Raw genomic sequence first — 21,321 nt, forward strand, 5'->3', positions numbered from 1 at the left:
CCCAGATGTGTGTCACCCAACCTCCTCCCGTTCCCGCTGTCCTCCATCTTCTTTGTCACATCCCCTTGCACCTCTGCCTCAGAGACACCTCGTGTGAAGTGAATCGGGTGGGGAGGTGAATACACCTGACTACACTTAACTGACCATGCAGGGGGTAACAACGGCTGTGCGCGTTTCTTTAAAGGCACCTGTCTTTTTGGGCCTGAATGGATTAAAAATAGCTCCTGTTGTAGCGGGAAAGCTGGAATACCAAGTAACACCACTAAGGGGCGATGTTGAGTCCCCCATATGAGTCATCAGTGTGCACCTGTGGGACTCGAAAAAGGGAGCACACCCAGCCTCATTCTTACTGGCTTTATTTCTTTTTCTTTAAAACAGAAAATGATCGCTTCACAACAGGCCTTTTTTCAAGCAAACCCTCACATTAAGCTTGCCAACACCTACAAAACGGTATCAAAAGTGCACCATAGTGTTAATACGTCTTCTCAAGGTCTAACATTTTCCTATGATAATTTTATCTTCTTGTAATATTTATACAAATACCATTCTGTACACTGTAGAAATACACAGCCTGGTGTGTCCTCTATGTGGGACACCCACCCACTCCCCCCAACAATTGATCTTCCTTTACATCCATGATCCTCTCTCAGTACGTTCCAGGTCACAATGTGGGGGGTGAAGACACCAGGCCAATGTTACATCATATGAATTATTAAATACCCATTCAACCCACACCCAAAGCAAAAACTAAAACGCCACTCATACAACCAACAAACATCTGTACAACCCTCATTCAAAGTCTTTTTCTTTTTTTAAAAACAATCTTGACACAGTTTGCATTCAGTATCGTCTTATTGTCCGAGCAGCAGCAGCAGCAGCAGCAGCAGCAGCAGCAGCAGCGGATCATGGGCGGGGGGCTGTGGAAGGGGCAGGAAGGACGGGGTCAGGCTGGTACGTATGGGGAATTTCCACAGCTGAGCTGCACTGCCGAGTGTGTAAAAAGCACAGGTATGGATTACAGCTGTGCAGACAGGTATGACACTGTGCAGGCTGCTGTGGTGCGTTTAAAGTCTGCCGCCGTCCACGGAGAGGAAACAGAGCATTTCTCTTGGGTTATGCAGTAACACACAAGGATCCAAATTTAGTCTCTGGACTGATAAAAGAGGATGTAGCCCGACTCAGAGTTCTTGGAGATTTCAGAAGTGAGACCGTAGAATTCTTCTATGGCCTGTGCATCGATTTTCTGTGGAACAGAAATGGAGAATGATTTTCTTTAGAAATAGAGGCTTACAGTGAACTCTAAATCACACAAATAAACTCGCTCACCTCTACAATATCGTCATCAAACAGCAACCAGAAGTCGTGACTTTTCACAATGGCAATGTAGTGACCCCTGTTTGGACCACTGAAGAGAAATAAAACAGCACATTAGCTCAGCAAAGTCACTTTTAACCATTAAGCCTGACAGGAGATTTATATTTCGGTGTTAAAACTACACCCTAATCTGACATCCAACTCCCTGGAAATGTAACAAAACCTCGTGATTAGCCTGTTCGGTACTGTTAATTCTTCCTGTGCATTTCCAGCTACTTTTCCACTGCAGTTTTTGAATGAACCAGTAAGAATAACAATCATCCCCTCAATATGAGGACAGAGACGTCAGCAAACTGATGGAGGGAGATTTGCCAAAACGACTCGAGTTTTTTCCCCCAACAAGCACTTACTCAGGTCCACTCAGTTTGAGCCATTTTCCCCATTATGACTGAGTACCACTTTAATATGGGTGGGGCTGTCATAGAAAGGTGGCCCGAAAGCCCAATGACATAATTTGTATGCAACACAAACCCAAGAGAACAATGGAGGACATCGAGGCTATGGCGTACATCTACCACTTACATACGTTAGTTACATTGTATACTCTGCAAAGATTCACTGCACAAGTCTAAAATCAACAGTGACCATCTCAACGTGGAGGTTTGTAATAATACAACAGATTCAGTAGCATGCGAGAGAAAGGGTAAGAAATGACTTCTACATTACCAATTTATAAGCACTAATGGATTAAAACACTCTGTATATAAAACACTCAATATAAATCAACACTCTTCACTTGAAGTGAGTCATCTGCATTTGTTTGGTTTTCAGACACTTCTCTACTGCTAAGTGCCAAGACGGGTACAATCAAAGCTTTAACTATTAATTATGAAAATGTTAACACGACTGCAAGCAAGTCTGGTAAGTACAACAATATGCCAGGAAGCGCCTCAAGCCCTTTTTTGTATAAAACTGAAATCGAAAGCAGTTATTAATTCTGTCTAACTCGACTAACCTCAGCTTCACCTGTGCAGCTTTGATGTAACACTTTCTATTCTTATGATGCAATAAGCCTGACGAAATGATAGGAAAGGGTTAGAAAACATATCATAATTTGATGTTTCTTAATGTTGCCGAGTTTAAGCAGGCAAGCTTAACGATGCAAGCTTTGAATCATCATTATGAGACCAGTTATTAAAAGTGTCAGCCTGATTGTTATTGTTTAGGTCTCCTTTGTGCCTCTGAAACAGCTGTGACCTGTCAGAGAGCGGACATTGGAGTACACAGTGTCCTGTGGGTTGTGAGGCCAAGATTTATCACATTGAGGGTTAGAGTTTCCCAGGAATACTCTGGGTATAGGTACATCGCAGCTACCAGAGCTGATGGAGCATTTCAGAAGTGGCTCCCCGTGTTGCATCTTTCAAAAACGGTACGGGGTCCGTTTTTTATGTTAGCTGTGTCACAGAGCAAGTGATGAGGACAAGAAATCAGAGAATCCACACACCCACTGTATTCCTGGTTTTAGTCTGTTAGTTAGTTTTTGTGGTAAGGAGGGCACGCTGACTTGCTGGGGGAAGACTCTTGGTGTACCTTGTTTCTGGTCTTTGACAAAGTTTCGGTGAGCATAATGCATAAAAGTAAAATCTAGCAACTAATGTGCTGAAATCTGAAAAGTGGGATAGAGCCTGGGGCTTCCATTACAGAGAATGATTGGCAGACTATGTGGCTGATGCAGTTGCTTCTACCAACTCAGGTTCCTGGAAAGTTTTGCAGTAAAAGCCTGTTAAGATATTTTATGACCCCTAAATATAAGTATGTCCAGACAGGTGGAAAAACAAGTGGCGGATGTGCGGTGAACAGCTGGCAGACCACTACCATATATTTTAGAGTTGCTGTTTATTTTGCTTTTCTGGGAAGAGATAAAGGGCAATATAAACTGTACTTGGAAGACAGATGTTTTTTTTTTTTTTTGGTACGGTTCATCTCTGTAACATCATGAGCAGTTCACCTGTCAAAAGGTAAACACTGAAGTATTTCACTTGCACCCAGTAAGAAGGCAATAAGGAGTAGAAAAGTGAACCCCCAATTAAGAATGACTTGATAGTGTCATTCTTCATTCTCAATAGTGAGTAATGTTCATTAAATGGAAATATTTACTTTCTCTTTACATTTACGGACTAAACAATTTACAAAAAATTGAGAGAAATTGATGCATGATATAATTGTCGGTTTTATTTCTGTGACTAATCAGCGGCTTTAGCCTTGACCATCAATGTCATGCTACGAATTCATCCCTGGAATTTAGTTCGACAGGAGACAGAAAAACTCAAGTGTAATCTATTATTCCTAAAACAGCTGTGGAAAACTGGACTCTGTTTCAGCATCCACTTGCTGAAAAGCAGTGAAACACCTTGAATAAACACTGACAGACTAACTCCCAGTGACACTGGGTCAAAGGCAGTACAGACATAAAGGAGAACACAGCTGAGCATTGATGGAAACTTAAATGAGCTAAACTTTGTCATATCTACTTTATCTACCTCATTTCCACTTCTACAGCCAGATTAGAATCAGCAGTTAACCTACTAACATGCACGCCTTTGGACCATGGGAGGAAACCGGAGTAGCTAGAAGAAAGGTAGTAACACATAGCAAGCTAACACCACAGGCGCCTCAGGAAGGTTCAAACTAAGGTAACTGTGCTAACCACTGCACCACCCATGCACAAGAGTCTACATGTTGCCCTATGAGATTCAGATGTAATGCAACTTTACTCTTGAGCCTACGGGTTCAAATGTATTTTATTATTAAAACAAAGAATTAAGTGTTTATCTCTCTATACCGGTTATGTGTTCACATACACACCTCCCACAATGCACCACCACGGCGACCAAGTCATACAGCCTCTCAGGATTGGTGGCGTCCCCGGAGGTGTTGAAGAGGCGGAGTTCCAGGGGGAAGACGACGCGATAGGACAGCTTGGTGTAGCGTTGCAGCTGCTCCATGTATTTAAAGCGCTTCAGGTGCAGAGCTAGGATCATCGGCAGCTTCTTTACACGCATCCTACATTAAAAGAACAATGACGAGTGCAACGCTGGATATAAATGTCCAACCACAAACAAAATCATACATTAAAAATGAACCTATACACTGACCTCTTGTGTGCCTCCTGCTTGCTTCTACATTCTTCACAGTAGTATTTGTACTCACTGCACAGTGTCTCTGTGTTACTAAAACCTCTGAGAGGAATCAAAAGAGAAAATCGGTCAATTTTAACTCCACATTTAAAAATACAACAAAATGCAGGGTGTGACTCACTTCCAGTTAATAACAGGCCTTTTTGCAGGAGCTATTCTGACATGAAATGGCCGGTAACAAAAATGTTAATAATAACTTCAGTCTGACTTAAGTGGGCTTCAACAAGATGTGTTAGGAAAGATCTAAAATGGTTGCAGTTACTTGATCTTTTCAATCGAAAGACAGTGAAAATGACCCATTTCAGTTTCCAGGAGCCCAGCCTGTTGTCTCCAGATGGCTTTGTTTTGTCTAACCAACAGTCCAAAACCCAAAGAAACGAAGTGTAAGAAGAAAACAGGCAGCAAATGCTATCTTTTAAGAGCCTGGAACCATCAAATAGGTGTCATTTTTCACAATCGTTGCACGGAGCTACTAATCCTGTTCCTTCAATTGCTGATGCAGCAGTGTTGCTTTACCTGAGGCAGTGTGTGATGGAGGTATTCTGTTCTACATCAACAGAGAGGTCCAGAAAATCCTCATCTTTGCTGCTTATCTGAAAAACAAAAAACAAAAAGACTTGTAAAGGTTAGAATAACTGTTAAACTACACGGTCAGGTCTTAGGTTTTAATTCCTTAAGTTAAACAATGTTTGCACAAAAACTAAGCTCTGTGGTGCCACTGCAGCTTTATCCTTGCAAGCATATTGAACAAATCTGTTTAGCAACCGTCTTGTTAAGATGATATGACACCTTATGTGTCAGAATGAAGTGAAGAATCTCACCGTTTCACAGGTGAGGCAGCGCGTCTCATTGGTCAGAGTGCCTTGGAAGATCTCATGGACCCAAGTGGGGGCAGGTGTGGCATTGCTGTTGTTGTTCTGCGAGTCCAAAGTGCCATTGGCCAGGCGGCCGTTTGTCTTCTCCTGCTTCCTCTCTTCTTGAAGCAGATCAGCAATAGTATTCAGCAGGTAGTTTAGGAACTCGTGAGCATCCTGCTGCATGTAGTTGTCAAAGAGCTCTGAGGAATAAAAATCGCAACAAAAAGCAGCATTTTTAGCGTTTCTCCAAGTTCAGAAGCAACAACAACAACAACAACAGGATGTCTTGCTGTCAGGGTTGGGCGGTATAAACGGTATATTGTTTTGGTCGAAAGCATTGCAGCTACAAACAACATCATCTGCAAATTATGCCGGGCGGCAGTAATAGCAAAGAGAAGCACTTTTGGAATATGGGGAAAGCCAAAACCTGAGCTTCCTCCACTTTCAACATTAATGTTGAATTCTCTCGCAGCTGCTCTATTCCCATGTTGGTGCAGTATATTAATGACTAACCTCTTATTGTGGATGGATGGATTATCTCAGTTGTTCTCCTGACTGAAGTTTGGTCCGTTTTTAGGATCCTGCCATGTGATTGCATTTGTCCCTAACCACCAGAAACTCTCACGTTAACTTTCATCGAGTGGAAAAAAGTTAGCGTTCATCCTCGAGCTTCACTGTGCTAATGTTATGCTAACGTAGCTGTGTAGCTAGCGATCACGTAGCACAACATTATATACCAGCTAGTCCAACTTCAGTCACTGCTGTTTAGTTTTCTGTCTTCATTTATGTTGGAAGTGATAGCAGAGCTGTACGTTTGAATTTTTTCAGACATCTCTCAGTCAGAACATGCTATATCATGTTTAGGTGGAAACTAGCCAGCTAACTTTCTGTTAACTTCTAACTCTGTTAAATGTAATAAATTCTGTTTTCATGGATGCCTGGATGTTAAACTTAATTGTTACACCTGGTAAAGCAGCAACGCTGATCATTTTATTAAAGATGAAAGAATTTAGACAGTTTGTAACTCTCAGTGATGCCGCAGTGTTCCTTTGACTTTGGGACCTGAAGCAGACGGAGTTTTGGACCCAGATTACTCTGCAAGGCTCCTGACTACGGTAGCTGTAATGCTCTGGCAGTCCATCAAACGGTGCAGCTTCATAGCTTACCAAAGTCGTACTAAAACATTTTTTGACAGATTTCTGTGCACCTTTACTACATAAAATCTGTTCGAGGTCAGTAAGCACAACCACAATTCATACATAAAGCACACTGTCAATTTTTGAGAAAATTAAAGGATTTTAAGTGTGCCTTATAGTTTGTAAAATACGTTATACAGAAGGAAAGAATATATCGCAATATATATCGTTACCGCACATGCTTCAAATTATACTGTGATATGGATTTTAGGCCATATCGCCCAGCCCTACTTGCTGTCTCTGCAGGTCAGCAAATTATAGTTTCACTCTCTGCAATGTCTTTTTTTGTTCCACCAATCTCCCTGTCTGGATCAGTTCCTCTCACCATTCTCTTTGCGCAGTCGTGTGATAAACTTCTTGGGTGGTATGACTCCCACTTTCCTTTTCTGATTGGCAATGCTGTGAAACAGATCAGCCAGACAGGTAAGCAGGTTCTCCTTCCGTCGAGGCTGACTCCGGTACGCCAAGATCTTCTCCCGAAAAGGCCGGCAGAAGTACAGAGCCTGCAGCACTGAGTTGCAATAGCAAGTGTTTCCAAACTACAAACAAGAGGAAAACCCAATGTGAGCACTTGTCAGGTACAGATGCAACACAGGTAGTGTTACTGCTCACTTACATTGACCAGACCAAAGTAGTGCTCATTGACTGGAAACTGCTCAGATCCAATCTCTTTCTCCAGAGCAGAGGCATTGGCGCCCTGTAAACACAGCAGACAGACAAATATTTTACTGTCCTCAAACAAGACAGATAATTTTCTTCAACACTGCATCCGAATCCCAATGCAAATCCTGTCTTAGCTTCACATTTTCAAGGTCATGTATGCTGCTATAAATGGAAAAAAAAACAGTGGGTGCTTAAAGCTCCAAGACCAGCTTTTTTCATATTAAACCTTTTTTTGCCAGGAGTCATAATTCCTTAACTGTTCTTAGACACAACTCAAGTCAACACGAGAAGCAAAACTGATCAAAACTGCATGTTTCAGAACAGAAAACGTTCAATTTCAAAGGTTTCTGAAGTTTACGATGACTCGGTGGCTGCATATGTATCCCTTTGGTATTATTTAGTACGGGTGAAAGGCTAGGACGCGCCGTGCAGACAGCAACAAACTGTGCAGAGTAGATCTGGACCTGGAATGGGTCCACAACTGCGCAGCTAATGTTAAACAATGTCGTCATTGCCCGCGTTAATATTATCTGGCAGATTCCCACGACAACTTGTCTGTTCTCCTCATTGTTTTCCCGTCACATACCGCAGATTAATCCTCGGAAGTCACCCATTATCCAGCTGTGTTTCAGTTGCTGGCAAGCAGAAACACTGGTTTAGCTTTAGTTACCTTCACGTTAGCTAGTTAGCTGTAAATCACAGGTGCAGCAGGTGCACTGTCACCGGGGAAGCTGTGAGAAATGTTAACCAAATAAGTCGTCAAGCTATGAGTAATAAAGCAGCAAGCATTCCCGTGTGCCCGTCAACTGTCGTTAACAAAAAGCGGGGAGCGGAGAAGGCGGTGGGTGGCTGCTTGCTTGGCTGGGCTATAGACGAAAAACTGCTTGGCTAGCACTGGCAGCAAAATTTACTGCTTTCATTTCTAATTCCACGGCTTAAAACGCCAATAGCAGCGCAGCCGCGGTTTCCGTACCACCCTATAGTCTGACTAATAACAGTATGAGACTGCCGCGCACTTACCATGGTACAAAAAGAGGCAAATTTGGAGACTGTCATTAGGATTTCCATTCGGCTAGCGCCATCTTCCACCACACCGCAGCGCGCTGACAAGACTGGGCTGGCTCCCCTCGTGAGGGTAGATTCTGCGGAGCTCGCGACGGAAGGTCCAATTGCTCAAGAACGCGAGAGCGTTCTCTGTCGGGTGCTTCCGTTTTAGCTTTAATCACGGAAGTGAGTAGCTTCAATACAGCGTATATAAAAAAGCTTGTGGCTATTGTATCCACACATTATGACATTTCTTCGATGCCTACTCAGATGCAGTTATCTGGCGAATAAAAATCAAGCAATATCACGTGACGTGTTGTTGAGGCCCATGTCACTGAAGAAATTAAAGGTTGACTGAAGTCAAGTGTTGCGCATGCTTACATTGCATCCAGAGCCATTGAGTAAGTCCTCATTGCGTTGCACACAACTGTTCTTCTATGTTCATTTTTTCTTTTTTCAAATAATTTATTTTAAGACTGCCATTCTAGGACAAAATTTAATCAAATTTAATTAAGTAAATACCTAGCGTTAAAATTACCGGAACAAATAATAAAATTGCGAGAAAACACATATGACAGACGTGTCAAACATATAATTCTGGGACCTGAACAGGCCCGCAAAGGGGTTCAGTCTTGCACACTGATGGCTTTTCAAAATGTGAAAATTAGAGGAAGGAGGGTATCAACTAAATTCAATCAGTTCAACAGATAGATAGATAGATGTGTAGTTAAACATCCCTACAATGAAAGAACGTGAAAAAGATGATATTATCTATATAAAGTTAGTTTCACTGATCCACCCTGCTAATGAACACAATACAGATCTATTTTTACATTTGTTATTTTAACCTATATAGGCATTTCAGGTTATGAATTAAAAAATTTGGCTAAAATAATTTTAAAAAATTAATGAAACATTGTTCAGTACTAGGAAAATTTGGATTTTTGTATTTTAATATTAAAAATATACCACAGTCCTAAAATATGCCCCAAAACACAACATACTTCATACCGTGTACATTATAACATACCATAATAGACCCATTTCTGTAATATACTCACATATCTATATTATTGCTAATATATATTGTAATATATCTATATCACTAAAGCACTTCTGGATGGATGCAAACTGCATTTCGTTGCCCTGTACCTGTGCATGTGCAATGACAATAAAGTTGAATTCTATTCTAAATTCTAAAACCCATTTTGTAGTGTTTCCACCAATGTTACTATAGCTAACTAAAGTTAAACATTCATTTGGAAAATATTTTCCAAATGAATGTTTCATTTGGAAAATATTTTATTTAGGTGAAATAAAATTTAAAACTAGACTTATAGAATAAACACGGAAACAATATCATGCGTTTTAAAAACTATCTAGGCTTATAGTAAAATATAATCAGGAAATATCATATTTGTCCACAGAGCCAACCTGATGATGTCTACTTGAGCGTCTGGAAAGTGTTTTTTTGTTGTATTATATTATTGTATTATTCAGCACTTCATAAATGTGAAAGTCTGACAATTGCCATCCATGTACTACAAAACCAAGACTTCTTCATTCGTCTTCAACCTAGGCGTTACCGCTGCTCTCTCTCGGTCGTTTTTTCGTTCAGGCAATCTCACGGGCTTCCTGAATCAGCTTCACAAGGCGGAGTTTCGGGGCCATTGCTCTCTCTTTCCGCCGTACCCGCCATCTTGTAGAGACCGGGGGTAAGATGTTCTCTGTTTAAAAGTCGATTTTCATCTATATTATCCCTTCTTACATGCACAGTTTCACTTATATATCCACCGCAGTTGTTCCCTCATGCGCCACGGTGTTGTTAATGGTTGAAAATGCGTCACTGGGAGTAGTTTTCTCCGTTTACAGCCCTCCGGTTCAGTAGCGTGGCTCTCCATGTGGGCCTGCCAGGCAGAGGAGCGTTTAATAGAAGCAGTTTTTTTGCTCCCTCCGAAACCCTTTTATTCCTACTGAAAGACACGAAACACCGATATTTTACATTTTCATTAAAGCGTTTTTCATGACGTGGCTCTAAAATGTTAGTTACCGCTCAGTATAGCGGACTGAATTGTCCCTGCTAGGCTGTGCATTGCTATGTTTCGTGATGCGCTGGCTATGTATAGTAGTTTTGTAGGCTAATGCACCTCTGTTGTTGAAAAGTGAGGGATATTTGGGGTCGTGTATTTTATTTATCGGCTGTTTGTGTAGAAAGAGCTCATTCAGCAGGTTTGTAGTCATGTGACGAATATGAACTTCCACGTGTTTATGTTACAATGTTGAAAACAATGTTTTCTCTAAGTGACAGTCGCTCTAATTTCCCATCATCTGGCGCAGTTAGATGTAAATAAACTCCTTTATTGACTTATATTATTACACACCTGCTAAAATTACGTGCTTACATTAGTAGGCAATGGTCACACTTACGTGTGTCTAATCTAAGTGTTTTCTCTCAGTAATCAGGCATCATGACGAACACCAGAGGCAAGAGGAGGGGGACCAGGTACATGTTCAGCAGGCCATTCCGCAAGCATGGTGAGTCCCAAGTTTGAAGCGCAGGTAAACTGCTCACAAGTGTGTGTGTATAAAGTCTGTAACGTGTCTTTCCTTCTCTCTCTTTCACAGGCCCAATCCCTCTGTCCACTTACATGCGTATCTACAAGAAGGGAGACATTGTTGACATCAAGGTAAGCAAGATCAAAGCACTACCTGACTGAGACACCCCAGTGATTATGAAGTAAATGTGCTGAGTTCTTTATAAAGTGCTTTGGGAAATGTGCATGTCTTAAAATGTGTTTTAATGACCAAGTGTGCCTAATTCAAATCAGACCTAATTTAAATAAAAGCATCACATGTTGAGCAGCTACTCCCCATGAGAAAGAATTTGACAAGTGGTTTGTAGAAATGCAACTGATAAAACTATTATGATTTTGTTTCAGGGCACAGGAACCGTTCAGAAAGGTATGCCTCATAAATGCTACCACGGCAAGACAGGACGCATCTACAATGTAACCCAACATGCTGTCGGCATCATTGTCAACAAGCAGGTCAAGTAAGTAAGATCCTTTATTTTTGGATGTTTAGATTTGTGCACTTTGAGCTAGCACACACCAGATGACTTAGAACGTCTACAAATAAAAGAATCTAATAACTAATCAGAGGAAACTGTTGATCAACTTGGCATGGCCGGGTTAAGTCTTGATTCCAACTATGTGATCATTATTGTCTGCTCTCACTGGTGTGTGTTGGCTCATGCACTTTACCTAGTGAGAGGAAAGATGACCCCATCTTCACTTTGCTACCATGAACCGTTCTGTCCATGGTGGCCATTCATGTGGGGGAAAGCATTTCATCCTTAAGAATCCCAGCATACCTTCCTCTGTGTTGACCTGGGATTTTATGCAGGAGACATTTGGACATTGAAAGACCATTTTCACAACACAATTAAAGGAAACGTTACCATTGCCCAGTTTCTTTTTTTTATAAACTGTTAATTGAAATTGTTCACACTCACAGAGGCAAGATCCTGGCCAAGAGGATTAATGTGCGTATTGAGCACGTGAAGCACTCAAAGAGCAGGGACAGCTTCCTGCAGCGCGTTAAGGAAAATGAGCGCAAGAAGCTGGAGGCCAAGCAGAAGGGCACCTGGGTGGAACTGAAGCGCCAGGTATGAGCCGAGTTTATTGTAACACGTGAATAGAGAATTGTTAAAGCCTGAAATATTCAAAAAGTAAAAAGACCACCCAGATGTGTAATTTGAATATAATTAGATTTATTAAAGGAGTATTTTTGTGCTTCATTGTATTCATTTTCCTGTCTCCTCAGCCTGCTCCTCCTCGTGAGGCTCACTTTGTCACCACTAAGAGAAATGAGCCACAGCTGCTGGAGCCCATCCCATACGAGTTCATGGCGTAAAGTGCTTGATTAAAATAAAAGATATTTGTACACACACTCCTTGCAGTTGTCATCTGTTCACACATTTGATCATGTATTTCTGTGTCATGATGAGCCATCACTCAGTGATGATTCTCCTCCTTTGATTGCTCTAAATGAAATAAAGAGAATTTCATTTCACCGGCGAACTGAGAGTGACTGGCACACATGTCACAAGCATTTCACATCTGCACAGCTGTAGCTGACAGGTTTCTACTAGTTTACATTTCCCCTGTGAGTACACAGGAGGGTAAGGACAATATGGGCGTTTACACCCAAATGCAATAGTGAGAATAATCTTAAATATCGTAAACTTGCTTTCTGAAGAAAGCTGTATGTCTGGATTTGTACACTATCTCAGTTAGATCTGTGAAAACCAGACAAACTTCCCCTGTTCTGGATCATGTGTGTCCATATCTTCTCAGTAATGCCAAACAAAAGTAATAAATTACAATTTGTATAAAAAGGGGTGCAGGGTAGCACTGTTGTGTCACCGCTAAATTTATTGTCATAACGATTGCTCTATTACAGTGTCTGGCAACACCAACACTACGTTAACACTCCAGACCTTTAAAAAAAAAAAGCAACTTTTGGTTTGAAAAGGTGAACTCAGAATGCTGAGCATTTCTGTATAAAAAATGAGCAAATAATGACATTTTCAGCTATCAGTTAATCTATAGTGTTGTTTTTTAAATTATATTTACCACTTATCTAATTATTTATGATATATTATTATGTTATTTATCATTCACTGGTTTGTCACTACAGACCCATTCACTCCTGCAAAGCGTGAAAGCAAGCCTCGGTTTCAGAGTCTAAATTGTTGCCACGTGTTTATTAAATGAAACAAAACAGCTTTGAATCTTGCAGTTTAATTTAGTGATACAGAAACAGAATGCATGTATCACTCATTAATATCATCAAAGGGGAGAAAATGAAGCCCGAGAGTTCCCTGGGAGAATTAAAAAATAAAAATGGTGATTAGGTGTGTGCAAGTTAGATCGAGCAGGCAAATGAAAATGCATATCAGGTCTCAGTCAGGTAGCTGGGTTTCTACTGTTTAGACAGTAGGTGGCAGTGTGCACCAGGGTGTGTGCTGAGCTCAGCCTGAAGGCATCAAGCGTGTGGCTGGACAGATGAACTAAAGTGTGCTGATGTATCATATTTGGTGAATGTGAGAGACTGTCACCAGGGGAAGTATTATCCACGACTTTACCTTAGGTGTACACAGAACATGATTCAACAGTTCCCTCAAACATACTCCAAACATCATGGTTATATGTTATAATTAGGATGTCCCCTGCCTACCTCTGCACTAGGGCATTTTAAGTTTTCATTCATTTATAATTTAGACTTTAGTAATTTTTTTTTGTCTTATTACTCATTTAATAGATAAAATCTGTGGTTTAGAAGCCTTTGAATAGCAATTTAAATTCTTAGCATCTATTAACAAGATGATACTCTAACAATAGTTACTATATTTGTTCCTGTGGGAAGCCAATGAAGTCTTTTTACACAAGTAAAAATGAAATAAAGCAGGATATAACATTTTCAATATTATATTAGATAATACTAGATTCTAAAACACTTGGATGAATCTACAGGGAGTTCATAATTATGATGTTATCTGTTGAATTCATCTCAAATCTAAAGTATTGACCTGTGAGGAAGATTTTTTTTTTTTGTATTATTAGATTAATTACTAACAAGCCAAATCAATAAATTTAAACTTCACTTAAAAGATTCAGAATACCATATATTTATGTTTTGCAATATCCGGGCTGGACTTTGGGCCATTACAACATCTTGATTCTTAATTTTCAGCCATTTTATTGTAGATTTGCTGGCGTACCTATGAGTTGCATGAATCGGTCTCGACCCAGCTTTAGCTGCGGGACCGATGGCCTTGATGTGGAACAATAATTCAGAGTCAGGGTAAAACACTGGATTAGGTCCTGTGGGTGGAAGCCCAAAGCATCACCCCTCCACCACCATGCTTGACAGTCGGTATGAGGTGTTTGTGCTGATAAGCTACCAGCATTATGTTATCAGCATTATGGCCAAACATCTCCAATTCGGTCTCATCTGCTCAAAGGACATTGTTCCAGAAGTCTTGTGGCTCCTTCAGAAGCAACTTTGTTGGAAAAGTGCACTTAGATTGTGACAGGACTGCATAAAGTCACATGAAAACTTTTTTCCCCCACACTGTATGTTAAGTTATGTGTTTCATAAAAATAAGGATATTTTAAACAATCATAAAGTTTCACTGTTTGGCAGCTGATATATGACCCCCCCCCACCCCCCACCTGCCCGGCTGAATACAAGAATGTGTACACAGGGTCATGCCTATGTAAGTGTTTGTGTACCTGTGTGTGGACCGCTTGATGTGGGCTGTTTAATCAGTGGAGGCTGAATGGCTGGCTGGTTACGTGACAAATAGGTTATCTCATCCCACCTCAGTGCTCTACCTAATATTTACACAAATTAGGACCAGTTTACAGAGATATCGCCCGCAAGGAGGAATGAGCTCAAGGGACTTAAAAAAAAAAATTACTTCTGTAGTTGTATTATCCGAGTTTGTATTTTTTTTAAAAAGAGAAAAAATACTTGTAGAAGAATTTGTAAATAAAGTGTATACTTCTAAAAGGCTCATTTCTGCCTATCCATAACCCTGCAGACCTGAGGTCATGATATTCATGCATGGATGTTATCAGGCCATTGTAATACGTGTCCAACAACCTGAAAAACAAAATGTAATCAGTCAATAAGCAGGCTGGCAGCCAAAGCCTTTGGTATTGATTGGAAAGGTCTGGAATTGACTTGGAGTGTCTAGATAAGAGAAATGGCATCTATGCAGATATCGGCTGAACATTTGAATTAAAAATTAAATATTGGTCCTCTGACAAAGGCCACCCCAGGTTTTTATGAATCAGATTCATGCTTTTGGGTGTTTTTTTATTCTCAGCCAAGGAGATGATGCAAAAGCTGACAGAACAAATTCAATAAGACTTTGTGGTCACTAACCAAAGAGGGATGTCTGTGATTTTTTGGCTGTCCGCTTCTATTTCATTCTGTGATTTTCACCTCACATACAGAGCCTGTGTGTGTGTGCTTGTTCTCACAGACACACGGAGTGTCATGTGTGGCCCTGACTCATAGAAGTTACTGATTGAGGAAACAGAGTGTAAATAGGAGAGAGAAAGCAAGCGAGAGGGAGGAGGGCAGAAAGACGAGGCCTGTGGATAAAAGCCGCGGAGCACTATGAACTCCTTAATCACACATTTGACACACACAGATTGAGTCTGTCAGCTCAGCCAGCAGCTCGGAGCAGCTGTATCGACCCAGGACGTTACATATTAACCACACACACACACACACACACACACAAACAGCAGATAGTTGGTCATGGACACAGACAAGAGTTTTATGCGGAGAACTTACATGGCAAGATATGCAGATATGACATTTCACAAGTATCTGCTTTCCCACTTTACCTGAATAACACAGAGTTAGTATTATCTTTGAGATTTATTTGGTTAATCTGCCCAGGGTTTGAAATCTCTCAAAAAAAGTAAAAATGTCCCAATAAGCTCTATTCCCATTGTGATTTATTCTCTGAAAAGTGGTAGCTGTAACTGAAGGGAAGTACTGGAAAAAAATCAAAAGAGAAACAATTGTAATAAACAAAACACACCGTTACTGCTTCAATGGGAATTGAGAGGATAAGTAGCACTTACTAAGTGTGACTGGCTCTAGAAAAACAGATGAAGTTTTACTAGTTTGTTGGTGTGGAGCATTCAGGTGCGTGTCAGTACAATGCCAAGAAAAACATCTGGAATGATTTTGGAAAACAGCTGTTGCTGCCCATCAATCTGGTAGCTGTTATAAGGCCATTTCCAAACAATCTGAAATCCATCGTTCCACTTGTTTTTCAACATTTGCCATGATTTCCAGTCTTCCCAGAAGAGGACAAATGTTAAAGTTCATGACAGCACATTTAGAAAAACACTGAACGAGCATGGCTTGTTTGGAACGGTTGCCAGGAGGGAGCCTCTAATAGCTAAAAGAACATGCTTAACAAGATTAAGTTTGTATAGCCACATCTAAACAAACCACAAAGACTTCTTAAGTGTTTTATACAGACAAGACCAAAGTGGAGATGTTTAACTGTAATGCACAGCACCACATTTGGAGAAAGTCAAACAGCACGTCAGCACGAACACTTCATACCAGCTGTGAGCACAGTGGTGGAGGGGTCATGATTTGAACTTGTTTTGGACCCACATCTGTTTAATAGTTAAAGAATAAAAAAAAAAAAACTTAAAGCACAATGATCCCAAGCAAAACAGCAAATCTAAAACAGAGTGGCTGAAAAAGAAAAGAATCAAGATGTTTCAATGACCCAGTCAAAGTCCAGACATCAACCTGATTGAAATGCTGTGGCGGGACCTGAAAAAAAAGACAACATTCCACAATGGCGACGTGAGAGACAGGATAAAGTAATACAGAAGAAAAGCCGTGAAGTTGTTGCTGCTAACTGTGATTCTACAAGCTCCTGAGTCACGGGGCACACTTAGTTATTTGTAGCACTGCAGTCTTTTTTTTTTAAAGGGCACCTTTCTGTGTGTTGTTGGCTTTTATTTGGATTCACCCTGATGATTCAGGGTATTTCCTAACAGATTCAGCGATGGGTAGATCCTCCTTGCATGTGCTCTATGCTGCTTCTCAAAAAATAAATAAATCAAAAACAGGTAGCTAAGGAAAAATTAAGGAGTTCTTCCATTTTCATGATTGCGATTGAGTAAATGTACAAAAGATTCATAAGAGAATATTCAACTATACGTGCAGTAGACTGTATTGCCGCTGAAATGTTGATGTTAGGGGTATTTCATGTTCCAGCAGCTTTATTTATTTATTTTTTGTAACTATTTTTTCTACTTATCTGTAACATTTTTAAACTTGCTTAAAAATCTTATGTAAATATGAAAGTTAGCTACAGTTACTTCAACCTTCTGCTTTAGCCCAGAGTTCTGAAATAACTGAGTTAGCTACTTTAGTTGCTGTGCTGTGAGGAGCCCATGTGAAATTCCAGTGAAAACCAACAAAGGATATGTATTTTTGCCATATGGGTGAACTGGCGGTTTTCATTGTGATCTTATTCCCATCTGAGGCCTCATCATTCCTCTTATTCTCCCTGTTCTTGGTTGGAAAAAAAGACCTTCGGAGATTGTGAGACTAATATCTGAGAATGTGATGCAAGTGTGGGTGTGACGGAGTGTTTGGGATAGGCCTGAAGGGCTTACAAAAGCACAAGAAAATCCCACTGCAGGTCAAACATGCAGTATCTGTGGGTGTGATAGGTGGGGTGAGAGTCTGTGTGGTTATCAGAGACAGGTGTAGGCACGGCCATACATGTAGGTATTGGGCCAGCTGTATTGATTCCGTCCCTGACAGCACAGGTGGCGGTGGTGTTGGTAGTCGGGGGAGGAGCCGGAAGAAAAGAGGGGGACATTGATAACAGTGTCAACTGACCCCAGCATGCTTGCCTGAAGCGTGGGAGGGCATTGAGGTAACGCCCAACAGGCTCTCAATAGGCCTTATTCACAAAAATCAGTCAAAGGTTTCACATGAGAGCACGGCATGGGCCCACAGGGCGATCTGTAATGTTTAGACAAGCAGATAATGTCACTGGATTGTCAGTGAATGATTTTTTTTAAAGCCTTAAAATTTGGGCTCAATTTATTTAAGTCTTAAAAATGTGTGAAAGAACACTTTTTTTCTATTGCAACACTGGATTTATAAAATATCAAACATCCTGGGTTTATTAAGTACAGTTTGTTGATATAGTGTCTCTATATTATTTGGATACTGCTGTATAATTTGGTTGGGACTTCCGGTAAAGACTGCTAGCAAAATTTCAGGGCGCTGGCAAGATGAACTTTTGGCCATTTACAATAGAAATGTGCTTAGAAAGGCTCATTCTATTATTAATTGTGTGAACCATCCACTTCACAGTGAGTTTGAGTTGTTGCCTTCCGGCCGCCGTTTTAGAGTACCTCCGAGGAGGACTAAAAGACTCCAGGTCTCTTTTATCCCTACTGCGTATTGTCTCCTTAATGGCAAATAATTGTCCTTGAACTTTCTATCATTATTATTGTTATTATTATTTTATAGTATTGTTCTGTTTATTTTTATCCTCCTGCAGCTAAACTAATTTCCCCTTGTGGGACAATAAAGAAATTGAATTGAATTTAGCAATACTGTATATATATATACATACATACATACACACACACACACGACTTAAGTTACATGTTTTTACAAATGCTAACACTTAAAACACCAAAATGAGAAATTCATATGTTAAAAATATTTTTAAAATTAAAGTGTGACTAATTTTATTGAATACATATGTATATACATATGTATATATATACATATGTATATATGTACATATATACATATATGTATATGTACATATACATGTGTATATATATATATATATATATATATATATATATATATATATATATATATATATATATATATATATATATATATATATATATATATTTGCACTAATGTCTTCTTTTCAAAGGTGATTTGATTTAGTTTCAGGTGTGCTGCTTACAAAGGAGCTCACTGAAGAAATATTTCAGACAACCATAAATCACACCAATCACAGAGCCTTATTGGAGGGTTGATAAGAGTAAGATTAGTGGAGTAAATTCAATGTGTGTGTGTGATTAATGGAGACAGGCAGTCGCCTCTCTCTGGGGCTGTGTGCCACACAGCAGATCAGCTGATAGAGAAACCTACTGCAAGGACTGCGGGTGACATTTTTAAAGCCTGTATCAATCATTGTAGAGGAAAGACTCTTGGACTTTTATAATGTTTGAGTATCATTGGGTCTAAATCATTTTCTTGCATCTTACATGCTAAATTAAGTAACCCGTAAATGTAGGTGAGTACAGAATGCTTAACATTTTATCATTTCTTTGAGGCACGACACCCCCTTTTGCCTCAATTGGTACATTCCAATCATATAAATTAAATACACGAGATGTGGTGGAAGTAGGTCACTCAGTGTCCTGCACCGACGAACAGAAAACAAAAGTTTACTCCTTGGCCACACCTGACATCTCTCATTTAAGATGGGGGAGAGGTTGCAAAGTCAAAAAACTTATGTTTGCTCATTTTTTGATTGTAAAGCTACATTCAGTAAACCGTGGAGGCTTGATGCTCACCTTTGCAAACACACAGGATTGGTAAGTGGCTCAGAAATGCTAGAAGCATGAAACAATAAATAGCTGATGTGAGAATTGAATGCGGCGGATTGAATGGCTGCTAAGTGCTCCCTGGCCTTATGTTAAATCTTAGAAACCATTCTCCTGTGAGAGCTGTGACAAGAGCTTCTGCACCCGCTACCAACTCACCAGACATGAGCTCAGTCACAGTGGGGAAAAGCCACACAAGTAAGCAAGCAGTTTGTGCCTAAATGTCAAGTCATTAGGTTAAAAAAAAAACAAAACAAAAAGGACTTGATTGCTCTGAACAGTTACCTTCTTTGCTCTCCAGGTGTCCGGCTGATGGTTGCTCCGAGGCCTTTGTCAGGAACGCCAGCCTGAAGAACCACATGGCCCGAGTCCATCAGCAACAGGAAAAGAGATTTCAAGTATGGCTAGGCTTATTTTCTTTTAAGTTGTCCTGTGATTTCGTTATATTTGTTTAATTCTGCTGCTTTTTCAGTGTGATCATCAGGGCTGTGAAAAGGAATTTAACAAGAGGAACCAGCTGAAAGCTCATCAGTGTGAGCACCAAGAGAGTCTGCCTTTTCAGTGAGTGGCTGATGCAAGGACTTGTTTTTTTTCCATGTATTTGACCATTTCAAATTTAACCTCTTATTTCTTTTCAAGTTGTTCCTTGACTGGATGCACGAGAGAATTTCTCACTCTTAAAAAACTGAAGCATCATGAGAAAATACATGAAGGTAAGTTGGTACCAGAGCAGTGAATTTCTCTTAAAGCGTGTGCTCAAGTAAAACCTTCGTCTTTCTGCGGCAGGCTACCCTTGTGAGACTGAAGGGTGTCCTTTTCAGGGAAAAACTTGGTCAAATTATCTGAAGCACAGAAAAGAACACAAAGGTATAAATGAAACTCTAGGAAGCACTGATGCCATGTGACTCATGCCAGCTGTAAAACACTAACTACTCCTCTGGTCTCAGACAAGGTGCTGTGTGGACAGTGCAACAAGCTGTTCAGCAACTTCTGGTTCTTGCGCCTGCATGAGCTTCGCGTCCACTCCGGGGAAAAGAGAATGTTTCCGTGCCCCAAAGAAGGTTGTGAGAAAAAGTTCACTCGCCGCTTCAACTTGGAGAGCCATGTTCTGGGAGACCATGAGGGGAAGAAGCCCTTCAGCTGTGCTGTTCCTGGCTGTAACAAGAGCTTTGCCATGAAGGTGAACCTGCACTTCAGTGTATAGAATAAAATGTATAACTTTCAAGCCAGTGTTGTCCAACAATGGTGATGACGTGGTTGACAAACTGAGATTTTTCTCAGACTACATTGTTTTCAGTGATGACCAACTTCCTGTAACCTTCATTATATATGGCAGGGCTTTTTCTTTTTCTTCCCCAATCCAGAAACTAAATTATTTTCTCCTTGCTTTGCTGTTAATTAGGAAAGCCTGTGGCGACATGGAGTGGTGCATGACCCAGCAAAGAAAAAGCTTAAGGTACTATTGACCTTAAAATGGATTTGGGGTGATGGCTTTTCCCCACTTTGTCCTTGAATATGTTACAGCATTGGTTCTTTACTCCTCTTCCAGAAACTGCATCCTAAAAAGAATCTGCCCATGGCACAGCGGGCCGGACCGGCAGCTGCAGCCAATCAAGCGGAGGCCAACGAGCTTGCTGCAAAGCTACACAGCACAACTCTGGAGAATAACAGACCTTGAGGCTGCGTTAAGATCTGGATGTGTTCTTTAATGATGAAACATCACATTTCTGTTTTTGTTTGAATAAAAGCCTCATCAATGCACTTACTGCAGCAATGCTTCTATAGCTGTTGGTGTAATATGCCAAAATGGCTTTCAGCATTCGCTTACAAAGTAGAAAAT

The 21,321-nt window shown here is 40.4% G+C and overlaps 3 protein-coding genes across 3 annotated transcripts; 2 read left to right on the forward strand and 1 right to left on the reverse strand.

The window, feature by feature from the left end:
* Nucleotides 1-339: 339 nt before the first annotated feature.
* On the reverse strand, nt 340-8,606 carry usp12a (ubiquitin specific peptidase 12a). Its single transcript, XM_085468401.1, has 9 exons — nt 8,248-8,606; nt 7,181-7,261; nt 6,890-7,103; nt 5,333-5,568; nt 5,028-5,104; nt 4,470-4,553; nt 4,180-4,377; nt 1,327-1,405; nt 340-1,243 (listed from the first exon to the last, which is right to left on the reverse strand). Exons 1-9 carry the CDS (start codon nt 8,293-8,295, stop codon nt 1,142-1,144), a joined length of 1,119 nt encoding a protein of 372 aa, XP_085324527.1. The 5' UTR covers nt 8,296-8,606; the 3' UTR covers nt 340-1,141.
* Nucleotides 8,607-9,904: 1,298 nt separating this feature from the next.
* rpl21 (ribosomal protein L21) lies at nt 9,905-12,222 on the forward strand. Its single transcript, XM_085468404.1, has 6 exons — nt 9,905-9,986; nt 10,728-10,806; nt 10,897-10,958; nt 11,211-11,323; nt 11,788-11,938; nt 12,097-12,222. The coding sequence occupies exons 2-6, from the start codon at nt 10,740-10,742 to the stop codon at nt 12,184-12,186; spliced, it is 483 nt and encodes a 160-aa protein (XP_085324530.1). The 5' UTR covers nt 9,905-9,986; nt 10,728-10,739; the 3' UTR covers nt 12,187-12,222.
* Nucleotides 12,223-18,822: 6,600 nt separating this feature from the next.
* On the forward strand, nt 18,823-21,242 carry gtf3ab (general transcription factor IIIA, b). The gene is made up of 9 exons (XM_085468409.1): nt 18,823-19,472; nt 19,585-19,679; nt 19,783-19,879; nt 19,954-20,042; nt 20,121-20,194; nt 20,268-20,348; nt 20,429-20,661; nt 20,884-20,937; nt 21,031-21,242. Exons 1-9 carry the CDS (start codon nt 19,359-19,361, stop codon nt 21,157-21,159), a joined length of 966 nt encoding a protein of 321 aa, XP_085324535.1. The 5' UTR covers nt 18,823-19,358; the 3' UTR covers nt 21,160-21,242.
* Nucleotides 21,243-21,321: the final 79 nt, after the last annotated feature.

Source organism: Copadichromis virginalis, linkage group LG9 (genome assembly GCF_057382275.1).
Source record: "Copadichromis virginalis isolate Kocher_CV1m ecotype Utaka linkage group LG9, C_Virginalis_male_GT1.1, whole genome shotgun sequence".
NCBI lineage: Eukaryota > Metazoa > Chordata > Actinopteri > Cichliformes > Cichlidae > Copadichromis > Copadichromis virginalis.

Excerpts from the sequence above, each read along its gene's own strand:
- rpl21 (XM_085468404.1), top strand. The coding sequence starts at position 10,740 with ATGACGAACACCAGAGGCAAGAGGAGGGGGACCAGGTACATGTTCAGC. Across the intron at positions 10,807-10,896 it reads CAGGCCATTCCGCAAGCATG|GCCCAATCCCTCTGTCCACT; the intron begins GTGAGTCCCAAG and ends TCTCTTTCACAG. Across the intron at positions 11,939-12,096 it reads GGGTGGAACTGAAGCGCCAG|CCTGCTCCTCCTCGTGAGGC; the intron begins GTATGAGCCGAG and ends CTGTCTCCTCAG.
- gtf3ab (XM_085468409.1), top strand. The coding sequence starts at position 19,359 with ATGGGGGAGAGGTTGCAAAGTCAAAAAACTTATGTTTGCTCATTTTTT. Across the intron at positions 20,349-20,428 it reads GCACAGAAAAGAACACAAAG|ACAAGGTGCTGTGTGGACAG; the intron begins GTATAAATGAAA and ends CTCTGGTCTCAG. Across the intron at positions 20,662-20,883 it reads ACAAGAGCTTTGCCATGAAG|GAAAGCCTGTGGCGACATGG; the intron begins GTGAACCTGCAC and ends GCTGTTAATTAG.
- usp12a (XM_085468401.1), bottom strand. The coding sequence starts at position 8,295 with ATGGAAATCCTAATGACAGTCTCCAAATTTGCCTCTTTTTGTACCATG. Across the intron at positions 7,262-8,247 it reads TTGCCTCTTTTTGTACCATG|GGCGCCAATGCCTCTGCTCT; the intron begins GTAAGTGCGCGG and ends CTGTGTTTACAG. Across the intron at positions 1,406-4,179 it reads GTGGTGGTGCATTGTGGGAG|TGGTCCAAACAGGGGTCACT; the intron begins GTGTGTATGTGA and ends ATTTCTCTTCAG.